Raw genomic sequence first — 14179 nt, 5'->3', positions numbered from 1 at the left:
TAGTTGAAATAAATCAGTGCATAGATATGGACAATGAAAATTCTTTTTATTTTTGGGGGGTGAATGAGTGTTTTATTGGCATGTTCATTGTTGTAAACAGCATCTGGCATGAAAGAGTTTTACCAAAACATTTTTATTGATTTTTATAAATTAGATGGCATTTTCAAAATTGATGTATAATTGTGTTCATGGAATAATTGTATTTAGCAAAGCCAAAACTTGACGACTTTAATAGACTTTGTAATGAAATCATATTGATTGTATCAGCCTATGCTATGGCCTGACTTATTATCACATTTATTCAATACAATAGTAAGAAGTTTCCCAAAAGGTAAACTACATGGAAATACAAATCAACTCCAAAAATTAAAAGTGGGACTTACAAGAGTTCTATAAGATTCAAACTTGAAGTATATTTTCAAAAGTAATGTATAATAATATATAAAATCAAAGCCACTGAACAGAAAATCCTCATTAACAAGGGCAAATACAATTGTATAGAACCCAGCACTGAGGAATACATTTACATACACTGCTATACTTCTCGGTGTACACAGAGGTACATCCATCATGAATGATATGCAAAAAGAACCATGGGAAATAGGTGAACTCCAATTAGGATAACTCAATAGGATGGATTTTATTTATATGCTGAAGGAAGGAGCGAAACACATTCTCTACATCCATAACTTGAGTACAATTATAGTTAGAATATTCAGCAATTTGAGCTGCCATTAGCTGGGAGAGGTCTAAGGGAAATATTTTGATGTTCTAAAATAATGTTCTTTATACTTCACAAAAAATGAAACAAAAAAACCCCCACAACTTTACAATTCCTTACTGGGGTACTGCTGGTTCTAAGAATGTCTTTCTCTTGAAAAAAATCTCATTTAAAATTTAATATCTTTGTGAATTTACTAAATTCAATAAAATTGGTGGATTAACTTGTCACATTTTACAGGGTTTGATCTAGGAGAGAGCTTTTCTTTGCGACGTGCATTTTGTGAAGGCAATCGAAGCTGTTTCAGACTGGGAAGTGCACTTCTTATTAGAGATACTGTGTAAGTAAAATAATTTTTCTTCTTATTGTAATAATACCAGATAAGCTATTTCCTAGGGAAATTTCAAGTAATTTGTTAAAAAATAAAACATCTCAGTACTGTCATTTTCACTTGAATGGTGTGGTAAATGTGGTAAATAAAAAATATAAATTTGTTGTTTTTAATAATCTTTGCAGTCTGGTCTTGTTCTATGGTGCAAACAACATTTACATGTACAGACAGAGGCATAATCTTTAGAGAACAGTTATTTTATTTTTTGAAGAAATATTTTTATTTAAAGTAGACATGACCAAAATTAGATTTTAAAATGTAGACTTTAAAACATAGGTACAATGTAGACTTAGAGAAAAAAAGCTTATATTTGTCATACTGATTTCTATATGCTTTATGCTGCAGATAAGCTTCATAATAAATTAAAAGAACATAGCCCTTAGGCATTCATTCTATATATTGTATAGAGTGAATAGTAAAGAAAAACTCTTTTTCAGGTTTATTTTGATCTTGATATTCATTTCATTTCAAACTGGTTGTACCAAAGATTTCCTTTGTTATCTTTATTATTCTTTTTCTGCTGATAAATCTGAGATTTAAAAAAAGAATCCTTTGCCATTGAAATACTGACAATTGGTCCTAGCTATTCAAGGTAATAATTCCTCATGTGGTTGGCTATATGTAACTAAGGGTGGATAAATAGTAACTTAGAAAGCTTGAGTCACCAGGCAGGCAAATATAGCATATATGGCCATGGTATTTACAGCCTTTTTGAGTCCAAGATGAACATTTTAGTGTATGAATACACTGCAATGAGAAAACATCAAAATTCTATTTGGTTTAAAATGCATCCAGCTGTTTTTGTGTGAAAGCACATATGAACATTTTCACTTCCTATTCGGTAACTTAATATTTAAGTTGCCAGACGGGATTGTTGAGAATCTCAGCATTTAAATTCTCAAAGGGAAATAGCATTAATCATCTCATTGCCTATCCTCACATGCTCCGTGTAGACTGTATTTCTAACTTACTTTTTCCTTGAGAAAGTTTCTTTTAGGCCTTCTGTTTTGTGAAACTTTTGATACTTTTAGTTTAATGATATGGTTCCTTAAAAGTAAACTGCTTATTTATTGGTAAAAAAGAAGACTGTAAAGGAAGAGAGTAATTTGATATTGGGGAATATAATGGGTGACTGTCACATGGGGCACTTTGGCAGATGTAACCACAGACCTGCGCTGTTGTGGGGGGGTTAGGTGGATTCACATGTAGGCATTAAACCTTCAGGGCAAGGCAGTTTCATGATTGGGTAGCATATGCAGTAAAGTCAATATGTATATCATGTACATTTCTTATAGATAGATAGATAGTTCTGTCCAGTGGTTATCCAGCCATGTAATATGAAAAAGAGATATTTATTGAAGACACAAGAAACATTGTACACAGGAAAATGATGCCTCAGTCTCCTTCAAAATAGGCACCTTGGGACCTCCCAATTGTAATCTGCTATGCCATCATATTTTCCTGAATCTCATTAATGGTCTGAGATCTCTTCCCCTTTAAAGGTAATTTTAGTTTTGGGAAAAGCCAGAAATCACAGGGTGCCAAATTTGGCCTGTAGCAGGGATGAGTCATCTGGGTGTTTTGCCAAAAAACTCTGCATGAGACATGATGCATGAGCAAATATGTTATCGTGATGAAGCTGTCAATCACCGGTTGCCCATAGCTGTGGCCTTCTGAATTATCTGAATAATTTCTGCAGAGGAATGTATAAGTTCAGTGCAAAATTTGATGCAGATTCATTGCATTTACTTGCTCAGTCATTTTAAAGGCAATGACCACACAGTACATTGTATACTGTGTCTACTGCCCCCACTGACTAGTACATTGAAGTTGTCATTGTTCACACTTGTACATTCCAGTCCACTCTCCTTGGTTGCCAGGTTACATTGCTGTTGCACAAACCATTTTTGTTATATTAATAATGGCTGGACTTTTTCTGGACAGACCTCATATATTAGTTTAGAATTTTCTTAACTACTAGTAAATAAATTTAGTTAATTAATTTAAGAAAGTCAAATTCTCTTCCATAAATTGAGGTTTTCTTTCCCACTGCCTTCTTGATGATTTAAACCCTTTAATTCTGGTTTGAGAATTAAAGGATCAAAGGATTAGAGTGAAAATCTTTTAAAATCCATCAGGCCTGTGCATAAGAAGACTTAGTTAATTTTAAGCATTATACTGGAAAACTTGTTGCCACATTTGGGCAATGCTATTTTCCTTTGAATAGGTGTGATAATAAATATTAGGTATAACACAAAATTTATTTCCTGACTCCTGGCTCTGAATCACTGTATTCCCTGGGTGATCAGTGTAATCGAATTCTCTGACTCTGCACATCAGAACCCCGGTGCTTCCACTACAGGAAACTGGAGGGTATCTGGTTAAGCTGACTAACAAGTGTCAAGCAGCTTGTCTCCTTTCCACTTAATTTCTCTCATTGGGTCAAATGTGCTAGGCTGCTTCTCTTACATGATGCCATTTTGATTTTTCTCTTCTTTTTTAAATTTTATTTGTGTATTTTCAGAGAGAGGGAGAAAGGGGGAGAGAAACATCGTTACCTCTCACATGCCCCAACTGGGGACCTGGTCCACAAACCAGGCATGTGCTCTGACTGGGAGTCTAACTGGTGACCCTTTGGTTCACAGGCCAATGCTCAATCCACTGAGCCACACCAGCCAGGACACCATTTTGATTTTTCAGTGAGACTGAGTAAAGTTGCAGCTATTTATGTATTTGTAAATAAGCTGCTTTGCAGAATTAGCATAGAAAGAAGCAGATGCTATCTTGTATGAAAAATGGGGATTCTTTCTGTGCCTGAGCTTATTTTTATTGTCCTGACATCTTCCAGGTGAGATTTATGAATAGACAGATCTAATGAGTGTGTTGGTCAGATACCTTAAGCCTGGCTTAATGTGGGGATCCCAACGGCCGCTCTTGCAAGGGCCCTCCAAATAAATGTTATTGTAAGCTTCAAGGTGACTGAAGGGCTTTATATGCTTGGCTTTATTTTAAATTCATGTCTATTTTTTCAGTATTCCTTGGTATAGCAAATGGTATGTATTGGGGGGCTTTAAAGATTCTGCATGGCATGCTACCTAGTTTTCTAGCATTATCTTTTAAAAAAAGAGTTCCTTGGCTTCTGTATCCCTTGTTTTGTGAAAGAAATAATTCATTATTTCTCTACATATTGAGAGAGAGTTATCTCATAGATTATCATATTCTGATTATCTTTAAATTGTGTTTTAGCAAGTATCAGGGGAAAATGGTGAAGTTTCCAGAGAAAATATACACACAACATGTATACTATGAGGCACATTATTTTCTTAGTGCTTACAGTTCATTAGATGCTTCTATAGAAATGTGTTTTAAATAAAAATGTCTAAATAGTTAAATATTTTAGAAGAGTTGGTGACTGTTGAATTCCTACATGAGAAATTCAACAGTTGAATTCTACTGTTGAATCTGAAGGGACAACACACCCTTATTTTGACTAGCCAGTGGGAAAACCAATCGATTTTAAATGTACCAGGGAAGTGAATTTCTTGATTTATTATTAAATTCAAGAATGGTGCCCTGGCTGGTGTAGCTCAGTGGATTGAGCGCAGGCCTGCGAAGCAGATGATCGTGGTTCGATTCCCAGTCAGGGCACATGCCTGGGTTGCAGGCCAGTTCCTAGCAGGGGCCAGTTCCCAGCGGGGGGGGGGGGGCATGAGAAGCAACCATACATTGATATTTCTCTCCCTTCCTCCTTCTCTTCCCTTCTAAAGATAAATAAATAAAATATAATAAATAAATAAATAAATAAATAAATAGTGGTCTGTTTTTTTCTAAAAAAAAAAAAGAATGGTAAAGAGTTTTATCTCTCAGGTTCTATGATTTATACCCAGTGGCTAAGAAAGATTGAGAAAGATTGAGAAATCTTGAGAAATCTTGAGAAAGATTCCCAGCCCATTTTGCGTTCAGCAGATGAGAGTGCTGTGGCCCATTAGCAAAAAGAGGGGAGAAGGGAGTACTCATATGCGTGTCGAGTCTGTAGCATCTCTGATTTAGGATGATTCCTGTGATCTGGTGCTTTTGCAGCTGAAACAGTTCCTCGGAATGGGGGACAATGAGGCTAGGTGTGAAAAAATAATCAACACCAATTAACTTTAATACGATTTTATGAACTAGACACAGTGACATAATTGACAGATATGGTCTCCTTTAACTTCTGCTACAAATAAATCTCCAGTGAAGAGGAACGTTTTCTCTCTGTCTTCCACTAAATTGGAGGTTGCTCTCTGGAAGCAGGGACTATTTAACTTCATAGCTTTACATGGGGAAAAAGAGCTGGTAAAAGATAGTCTCTTTGACACTTAAAATTTTTATAAACATAATAATCCTCAGCAATTAGGAAACCCCAAATTATATATTTGGAAGATGTGTGGTGTTTTGAGGGAGTTATTCGGGTTTTCTGGACCGTAACCATTCCCTTGGAAACTCCTGCACCTGGACACTGTTACGTGCACTGCAGCAAGGCCGGCGCCTCGTCCTGCCTGCTGCTGAATGATCCGCCCCAAGGACTTGTCCTTTCCACATGGACCCTCCTCCACATGAACACACCTCCTCCACATGAACACACCTCCTCCACATGAACACACCTCCTCCACACGAACACACCTCCTCCACATGAACACACCTCCATGTTATAATAAATGACATTTCAGCATACCGGAGAGTTGTTTCTCTGTGTGTCTAGGATTATTTCCATAAGATTTATTTTTTCAAACTGAAATTCCTAGTTCACTTTCAGAGCTATTGATATGTGCTTTTAAGTATGTTGTATTACCACTTTATTCATCTGTTCTGCATATTGTGCAATATCTTCAGCAGACATAAAAATTTTATAATTTTATTAAGCTTTAAAATTTTTATTAAGTTTTAAAAACTAAAACATTACCAGTTACAAGTAAAATCTGTAGCTTATTATGTACATATTAGGGATTCCTGAAATGTTTCTCTTCTGCTGAAGGGTAAGTAAGAGGTAGCTTTCTGTAAGTCACTGAAATAATGCAGTCTAGAATAGAGCTCACCTTTTTTTCAACATTTATTGACCATCACTATGAACTGGGCACTTGATTGGGCACTGGGATTACACGGGTGAAAGAATGTGTGTCTAGTCTTGCCTTTCTGGACCCTGCTGGAGAGATACACAGTGCAAGGAAAATCTATACTTTACTTTTCCCTGACTAAACGAGAAACCAAAAAGTATTGCCTTCTGTCATTCAGGCATGGGCTATGGGACTCAATCCCACCCCTTCTCTCATAAAGGCTAAACTTTCTTAAGCATCACACACAGGCTTTAAATTTCATTTCTTTCCCCTTAGGGGCCAATTTTCTAACCAATGTTTCATTTCTCTTTTTATCTTGATGAGTCTGGGTAAATTTTGTCTACTTTGTTTATCTTTTCACAGAACCAGCTCTTGGATTCATTGATCTTTTGCATCATATTTTTAGACTCTATTTCATCTATTTCTGCTCTGATCTTTATTATTTCCTTCTTTCTACTAAGTTTGGGCTTTGTTTGTTATTCTTTTTCAAATTCCTTGAAATGTAAAATTAGATTGTTTATTTCAGCTTTTCCTTATTTTTTGAGATAGGCCTGTAATGCTATGAATTTCCCTCTTAGGATTGCTTTCCCAATGTCCCACAGATTTTGGATTCTTGTGTCCTCATTTTCATTTATTTCAAGGTATCTTTTGATTTCTTCCTTGATCCTGTTGTTGACCCATTCCTCATTTAATAACATGCTATTTAGCCTCCGTATCTGCATGTTTTCAGTGTTCTTGTGAATGGTTTCTAGTTTCATAGCATTATGGTCAAAAAAGATGCTTGGTGTGATTTCAGTCTTCTTAGATTTATTGAGACTTGTTTTGTGTTCTAACATGTTACTATCCTAGAAAACATTCAATGTGCACTTGAAAACTATGTATATTCTGTTGCTTTGGGCTGAAATGCTCTGAAGATATCAGTTAAATTCATTTGGTCTAGTGTATCATTTATGGCCTCTCTCCTTATTGATTTTCTGCCTGGAAGATCTCTCCATTGAGGTAAATGGTATGTTAAAGTCCCTGGATATGACTGTATTTCTGTCAGTCTCTCCCTTTACGTCCATCAAGATTTTCTTTACATAGAGAACACCATTTCCTCTGTTTCTCAGCTGCACCAACCTCAAAGTCTTGCTTATGTTCCACTGGTTTACAGCCTACAGGCTACTGTAGCACTAGGGTATCAGTTATTCCTGCCCAGAATACTTCAGTTCTTCTCTGCAAGGATATATAATTGATTGGTGTTCAATATAATTCAAGAAAATGGAAACTGAACAGCCGGAGGCAACCTTCCTCAACACTGAAACCAATGGTGAATTTGGTAAATGCCCTGCAGAAGACACGGAAGAGGAACAAGCTTTTAAAAGATCTAGAAATACTGATGAGATGGCTGAATTATGCATTCTGCTTCAGAGCAAGAATGTTGGGGCAGTGATTGGAAAGGAGGCAAGAACATTAAGGCTCTGCATACAGACTACAATGCCAGTGTCTCAGTCACAGACAGCAGTGGCCCCGAGCACATTTTGACTATCAGTGCTGATTTTGAAACAGTGGGAGAAATTATGAAGGACATCATCCCTACCTTGGAAGAGAGACTGCACTTGCTATCACCCACTGCAACCAGCCAGCTCCTGCTTGAATGTGATGCTGTGGAATGCTTAAATTACCAGCACTGTAATGGAAATGACTTTGTGAATTGAGACTATTGATTTATCAAAGCCTGGCAGGAGGAATTATTGGCATCACAGAGGCTAAAATCAAAGAACTTAGAACACTCAGACAACAATCAAGCTTTTTCAGGAACACTGTCCTTATTCCACAGACAGAGTTGTGTTTATTGGAGGAAACCCCAATAGGGTTGTGGAGTGCATAAAGATCATCCTTCATCTCACATCAGAGTCTCCCATCAAAGGACATGCACAGCCTTACAATTCCACTTTTTATGATGAAACCAATGATTATGGTGGCTTTACAATGATGTTTGATGACCACCGCGAACGTCCTGTGGGATTTCCCATGTGGGGAAGAGGTGGTTTTGACAAAATGCCTCCTGGCCAGGGTGGGCATCCGATGCCTCCATCTAGAAGAGATTATGATGATATGAGTTCTCGGCGAGGACCTCCTCCACCACCTCCTGTCAAGGTGCCTGCGGTAAGAGCGGAGCGCGGAATCTTCCTCTTTCTCCACCACCACCACCCAGAGGAGGAGGTCTAATGGCCTATGACCAAAGAGGAAGACCTGGAGACTGTTATGATGGCATGGTTGGTTTCAGTGCTGATGAAACTTGGGACTCAGCAATAGATACGTGGAGCGCTTCAGAATGGCAGATGGCTTATGAACCACAGAGTGGCTCCATATGGTGGGGGCCATGGCTCATACGGTGATTTTAGTGGACCTATTATTACTACACAAGTAACTATTCCCAAAGATTTGGCTGGATCTATTATTGGCAAAGGTGGTCAGAGGATGAAACAAGTTCATCATGAGTCAGGAGCTCCAATCAAAATTGACGAGCCTTTAGAAGGGTGTGAATATTGGATCATTACCATTACAGGAACATGGGACCATGGGACCAGGCACAGAATGCACAGTATTTGCTGCAGAACAATGTGAAGCAGTATTCTGGAAAGTTTTTCTAAGACTAGCGAAGAACTGAAGGAGTACTGAATCTTTTTTTTAATCTGCTTCTGTTTAAAAAGCTGGCATTCCTCTGCTTCTTAGGTGTTCTGCATCTGAGGTGCAGGGAAATCTTTGCTGTTCATCAGGTGTAACGCTCTAGTTCCTTACAAATGGGGTGGAGGAAGGGTGTGCAAAACCTAATGTTGAAATTTTGAAACAGCAGTAGAGTGAGTGAATTTTAATTTTTGTTCATTGCTGGTGGCTAAATAGAAAAATTGCTTTGTGGGCACCAGAACATGTCAGGGGGTATGGTGGGACGGGGCAGTGGGGGGGGGAATAGCAGTAGTCCATATTTCCCTAACATCTATTCAGAGCAATGTGCAGAATATAGTGCTCTTTTGTAAGAAATGTTTTGTGATTTTATAAATAAATTTAGTGAACCTAAAAAAAAACACTTGCTTTACATATGTAGGTTTTCCTGTGTTGGATATGTAAATGTTTACTAGGGTTAGATCCTCCTGTTGCATTGTTCCCTTTATCATTATGTAGTGACCTTCTGTGTCTCTTACTATAGCCTTGGTTTTAAAGTCTGTTTTGTCGGAAATAATTATTGCTACTCTAGCTTTTCTTTCCTTTTCATTTGCATGAAATATGTTTTTCCATCTTTACTTTTAGTCTGTTTGTATCTTTTGATCTGAGGTGGGTCTCTTGAAGGCAGCATATATAGGGGTCTTGTTTTCTTATCCATTCAGCTACCCTCTGTCTTTTGGTTGGAGCATTTAAGGCATTTACATTTAAAGTGACCATTGATAGTTATGTATGTAGCGCCATTTTATTGTTAGACGGTTTTCCTCTGGGGTTTTTTTTTTTAGTTTCAAATATTTTTTCCCTTTTTTTTCTTTATTTTGTTTTTATTTTTTGAAATATTTAAAACAATTTTAAATTTTTGTTCAAGTACAGTTTTCTGTCTTTACTCCCATCCCATCCCCCCCCTAAGTGCTTCCCACCTCCCTCCAATTTCCACCCCCCTTAGTTGTTATCCATGTGTCTTTTATACTAGTTCCTGTAAATCCTTCCCCTTTTCCACAGAAATTCCCTCCCCTCCCCTCTCTGGTCACTGTCCGCCTGTTCTCTATTTCAGTGTCTTTGGTTATATTTTGCTTGCTTGTTTGTTTTGTTGTTTAGGTTCCTGTTAATGGTGAGATCATATGGTATTTGCTTTTCAACACCTGGCTTATTTCACTCAGCATAATGCTTTCCAGTTCCATCCATGCTGTTGCAAAGGGTAGGAGCTCCTTCTTTCTTTCTGCTGCATAGAATTTTGTTATGTAAATGTACCATAGTGTTTTGATCCATTCATTTACTGATGGGCACCTAGGTTGCTTCCAGCACTTGGCTATTGTAAATTGTGCTGCTATGAACATTGGGGTCCATAGGTTCTTTTGGATTGGTGTTTTATGGTTTTTTTTTCTTTATCTTTTTCTTCTTAAAGCAAGCCCTTTAACTTTTTTTTTTCAGTACTGGCTTCTTGTTAACAAACTCGTTTAGCTTTTTCTTGTTGGGGAAGCTCTTATTTCTCCTTCAATTTTAAATAATAGCTTTGCTGGGGAAAGTACCCTAGGTTATAGGTCCTTGCTTTTCTTCATCTTGAATTTTTCATATCAGTCTCTTCTGGGATGAAATGTTTCTGATGAGTACTCAGACAACAATCTAATTGGTGCTCCCTTGTAGGTAATTATCTGCTTTTCTTTTGAGGGAGGTTTTTAGGATTCTCTTCATGTCTTTAAGCCTTGTCATTTTAATTATGATGTGTCTTGGTATAGGCTTCTTTGAATCCAGCTTGTTTGGGACTCTCTGAGCTTCCTGGATTTGTGTGTTTCTTTTGCTCACCAGATTAGGGAAGGTTTGGGTCATCATTTCTTCAATAGGTTCTCAATCCCTTGTTCACTCTCTTATCCTCCTGGTATTCCCATGACATGTATGTTGTTCTGCTTCATGTTGTTCATAATGTTCCTTAAGCCCTCCTCATTTTTGTAAAATTCATGTTTCTTTTTGATGCTCTACCTGAGTGGTTTTATCTACCTTGTCTTCCAAATCAAGGACTCAACCCTCTACTTCATCTCACCTACTGTTTATTCCTTCCTGTGTATTATTTAGTTCAGACATTACATTCTTTGTTTCTGATGGTCCTTTTATGGCATCTATGTTTTTTTTCATGCTTTTGAGTATTCTTACAATAATTACTCTAAACTCTATCTGAGCAATAGCTTGTCTCCTTTTCATCTAGTTCTTCTTTAGGAGATCCTCTTGTTCTTTCATTTGGGGTCTGTTTCTTTGTCTCCCCACTTTGGCTGCTTTTTCTGTATTTTCTGTTTTAGTTGTTAAGCTAATCAGCCATTAAACTGGTCAGTTGTTAAACTTATCAAACTATACTCAGAGACCTAGCTTAAGTTCTAGAGGATGGGGCTGAGTAATTCTTATGGGTAGGGCTCTTGCTTCCCCTCAGGCTGATGCCACTTGGAGAGGAGTGCTCTGCCTGAAAAAGATGGCTGCTGCGGTATGGGCAATGGCTCATCACAGGGAACTTGGCAGTTGTTCCTTCAGTTCTCTCCTTAGAGCTGCCAACCCCAGACTCCCCTCAAGCATCTCTAGTCTGCTCTGCCTTCCCTTTGCCACATCCCAGAGTGAGTGGCTGCAAATGAAATTTTGTGTGTTGGCCTTTAAGAGATTTTCTGCATCTCCAGCCATCTCTCCCTGGCAGACAGAAAGAACCCTTGCTGCTTTTCAGAGCTGGATGTTGTCTGTATTCCTTTCCGAATTTGTTGCCAAAGGCTTGGGAATCCAGCTTGGGGTTTAGACCCCACACTTCTCAGAGGAACCCCTAGCTCCTGAGATATCCCTCCAATCTTCAGCAGCCACCTGTGGGAGCTCAGTCAGCTTTCTTGCGCCTCCTCCACACTGTCTACCAGTCATGTTTTGGTGAAGTGGTTTCTTCTTTCTGTCTGTGGTTATCAGGCTTCTCTGTAGCTAATGTTCAGTTGGTTATTCAGGAAGATTTCTGTACAATTTAGTAGTAATTCCAGATTGGTCCTGGGAGGAAGTTAGTGTAGCTTCCATTTACTGTTCCACCAACCGAGATCCAAATCGACTTCAACATTTCCACTCTCCAAGGCTCTGTCTATGTAAGTTGAAAGCAATCACAAGTTCAGTAAAAATTTTAAATAGTATAGATACATGAGATAGTGCCTTGTAGAATTAACATCTGATTGGTGAATAGGAGATTGAATTGATGAAGTTCAGTTCAATCCAAGTTATTCCCTTTGTATTCAAGTTATTTCTTTTATTTAAACCATCTCAACTTCTGCTCTCTACCACAGAATTTCTCTGCTTCAGCTGTCCTCTCATAGGTGACCTTCCTGTTTTCAAAGGCTAACCACTTCACTTGTGCTTTTAATCTACTTCTAGTCAGCTTTTTCTAAACCATTGATTTACCCAGGGTTTCCTTTGCTCTCCTGTTTTCAATGCCTCTTTTCACAGTATCCTGGCTCTAGTCTACAGATATGTTCTTAATCCTTCTCTATTCTAGAAGCATTTTCCCTTGACAGTCCCTTTTACTCCCAAACTTCCCAAAGGAATAATGTTACTGACCACTTTTACTCCCTCACACACACATCCCTTAATTTACTCATGTCTGACTTCTTGAACACTGGAAATTTCTCTTTCAAAGTTACTGTTGACCTCTGTCCTGTCTCCAAGGAAATGACCTAAGTGCCTTTGTGTACCCATTTCTCTCTGTCATATTCTGTCCATCGTGTCTGCCAATTGGAATCCTACCTATCCTAGAAAGCTTAATACAAGTCCTACCTTCTAAACACAACTTTCACTGATGTCCTCAGGCAAATTTCTTTCTTTTTCAGTGGTCCAATATACTTTTAAAATATAATACTGACCTCATTCTAGCTCAGATAATCTAAATATCTAATTAGGTTGTAGGTTCAAATGATATATTGACACCAGTGCCTAAATTGTTTTGCTTTCTCCTCTCTACCTGTTCAAATGTAGAACCTCAGCTCCCTCCTAAAGCCTGCTCTTGTTACTCCTGGGAGCCCCAAGAATGTTGCACATGTGCTTATGTTCATAATCAAGTATACTTCTGTTCCTGTTTTGTAGTCTCCTTGTCAATGTATGTCACCTATGCCTTTGCTATGAGGTCCCTCTACAAAAATACTGCTCTATCAGACCCAGCCAATCTACTCAAGCTGCTTATCCTCACCCTCAGGTGCCAGAGTTGCCCATGCTTATGTCTAAGTGGGTATGTGTGTATACATTGGAGGGTGGCAGCATGGATTCAGTGGCTCTCCAGCTATCCCCTGGACGCTGAGACAGTACTGCTTCGAGACAGAGCCTGATAGTGTAGTTAACAAATATAATTCAATCAACTCTTGCCATTCCTTGCTCTGTGGGGTGCAGAAGCTCATAGACATGGAGAGCGGGCAATCCTCTATTATTTTCACATTACCTGTCTCTCTTCTAATTTAACCATTCTAAGAATATAACATTCCCTTTATTTACAAGAGCTATTTCAAAAAAATTATAGTATACTTTCACTATCATTTTGAAGTTTAGCTTTGATACCAGTGAAAAAAGAACTTCTAACAAAGTATGTCATTCAATTCTCAAATTATGTTGAGTACTCGCTGTGTGTGAGGCACTCAGGATTTAAGGATGAATCAAGACGTGGTTCCTGACTACAAGTACTTTCTGTGTGGGAATATGGGTATGTCAACAATGAGCTATTGTGGAATGTAGCAGCAATCTTTAGATAGTATGTATGATAGACTTTGGAAGAACAGATGAAGCCCATTCTGAGGGAATTAGGGAAAACTTCACAGAAGATGTAAAAAGTAGTCTTGAGGGATAAGTACAAATGTGCCAGGTGAGCTAGGGTGGCCGTGTGTGGTAGTTAGAGGGAGCATCATGGTGGTTTTAAAGGTCAAGTTAACTTGGAGAATGGTGAGAATCCCATGTGGGTCAGTGAACACAGGTACGGAGAGTGTCTGGAAGGTGGAAGAAGCTGTAGGGCAGGCTGAGGTGCTTTTCTGAAAAGTCCTGATGTGCCAGGCTAAGGGGTTGAACTTTATTCATATAGAAAAGTAAAGTAAAATATGAAAAATTCCTATAATCTTATGAGAAACCAGAGTGTATCAAGGATACCATACTAAAGGTTTTTAAAAAGTAAAGGTGTGGGAGCAATAGCATTACATTCTAGAAAAAGGGCTGAGTACATGCCATTGGGAAAGTCACAGCTTTCAGTTAAGTTGTACTCTCAGGCTGATCCGGAAGCAGTAGCCAAGCCCCCAG

The 14179-nt window shown here is 38.2% G+C and overlaps 1 protein-coding gene and 1 pseudogene across 1 annotated transcript in view; both read left to right on the top strand.

Moving 5' to 3' along the window:
- Nucleotides 1-14179, top strand: part of COL19A1 (collagen type XIX alpha 1 chain) — a 341924-nt gene that overhangs the window by 29395 nt on the left and 298350 nt on the right. Inside the window, exons 4-5 of the mRNA XM_037034331.1 lie at nucleotides 962-1061; nucleotides 2416-2418. Of these exons, the coding sequence (XP_036890226.1) occupies nucleotides 962-1061; nucleotides 2416-2418 (103 nt within the window). The remainder of the gene's footprint in view (nucleotides 1-961; nucleotides 1062-2415; nucleotides 2419-14179) is intronic.
- LOC118978714 (heterogeneous nuclear ribonucleoprotein K-like) lies at nucleotides 7345-8893 on the top strand (annotated as a pseudogene).

Source organism: Sturnira hondurensis, unplaced genomic scaffold (genome assembly GCF_014824575.4).
Source record: "Sturnira hondurensis isolate 20B ecotype Veracruz unplaced genomic scaffold, ASM1482457v3 Scaffold0022136, whole genome shotgun sequence".
NCBI lineage: Eukaryota > Metazoa > Chordata > Mammalia > Chiroptera > Phyllostomidae > Sturnira > Sturnira hondurensis.
The sequence above is the reverse complement of the archived record's forward strand: the minus strand, read 5'-3'. Positions and strand labels throughout refer to the sequence as shown.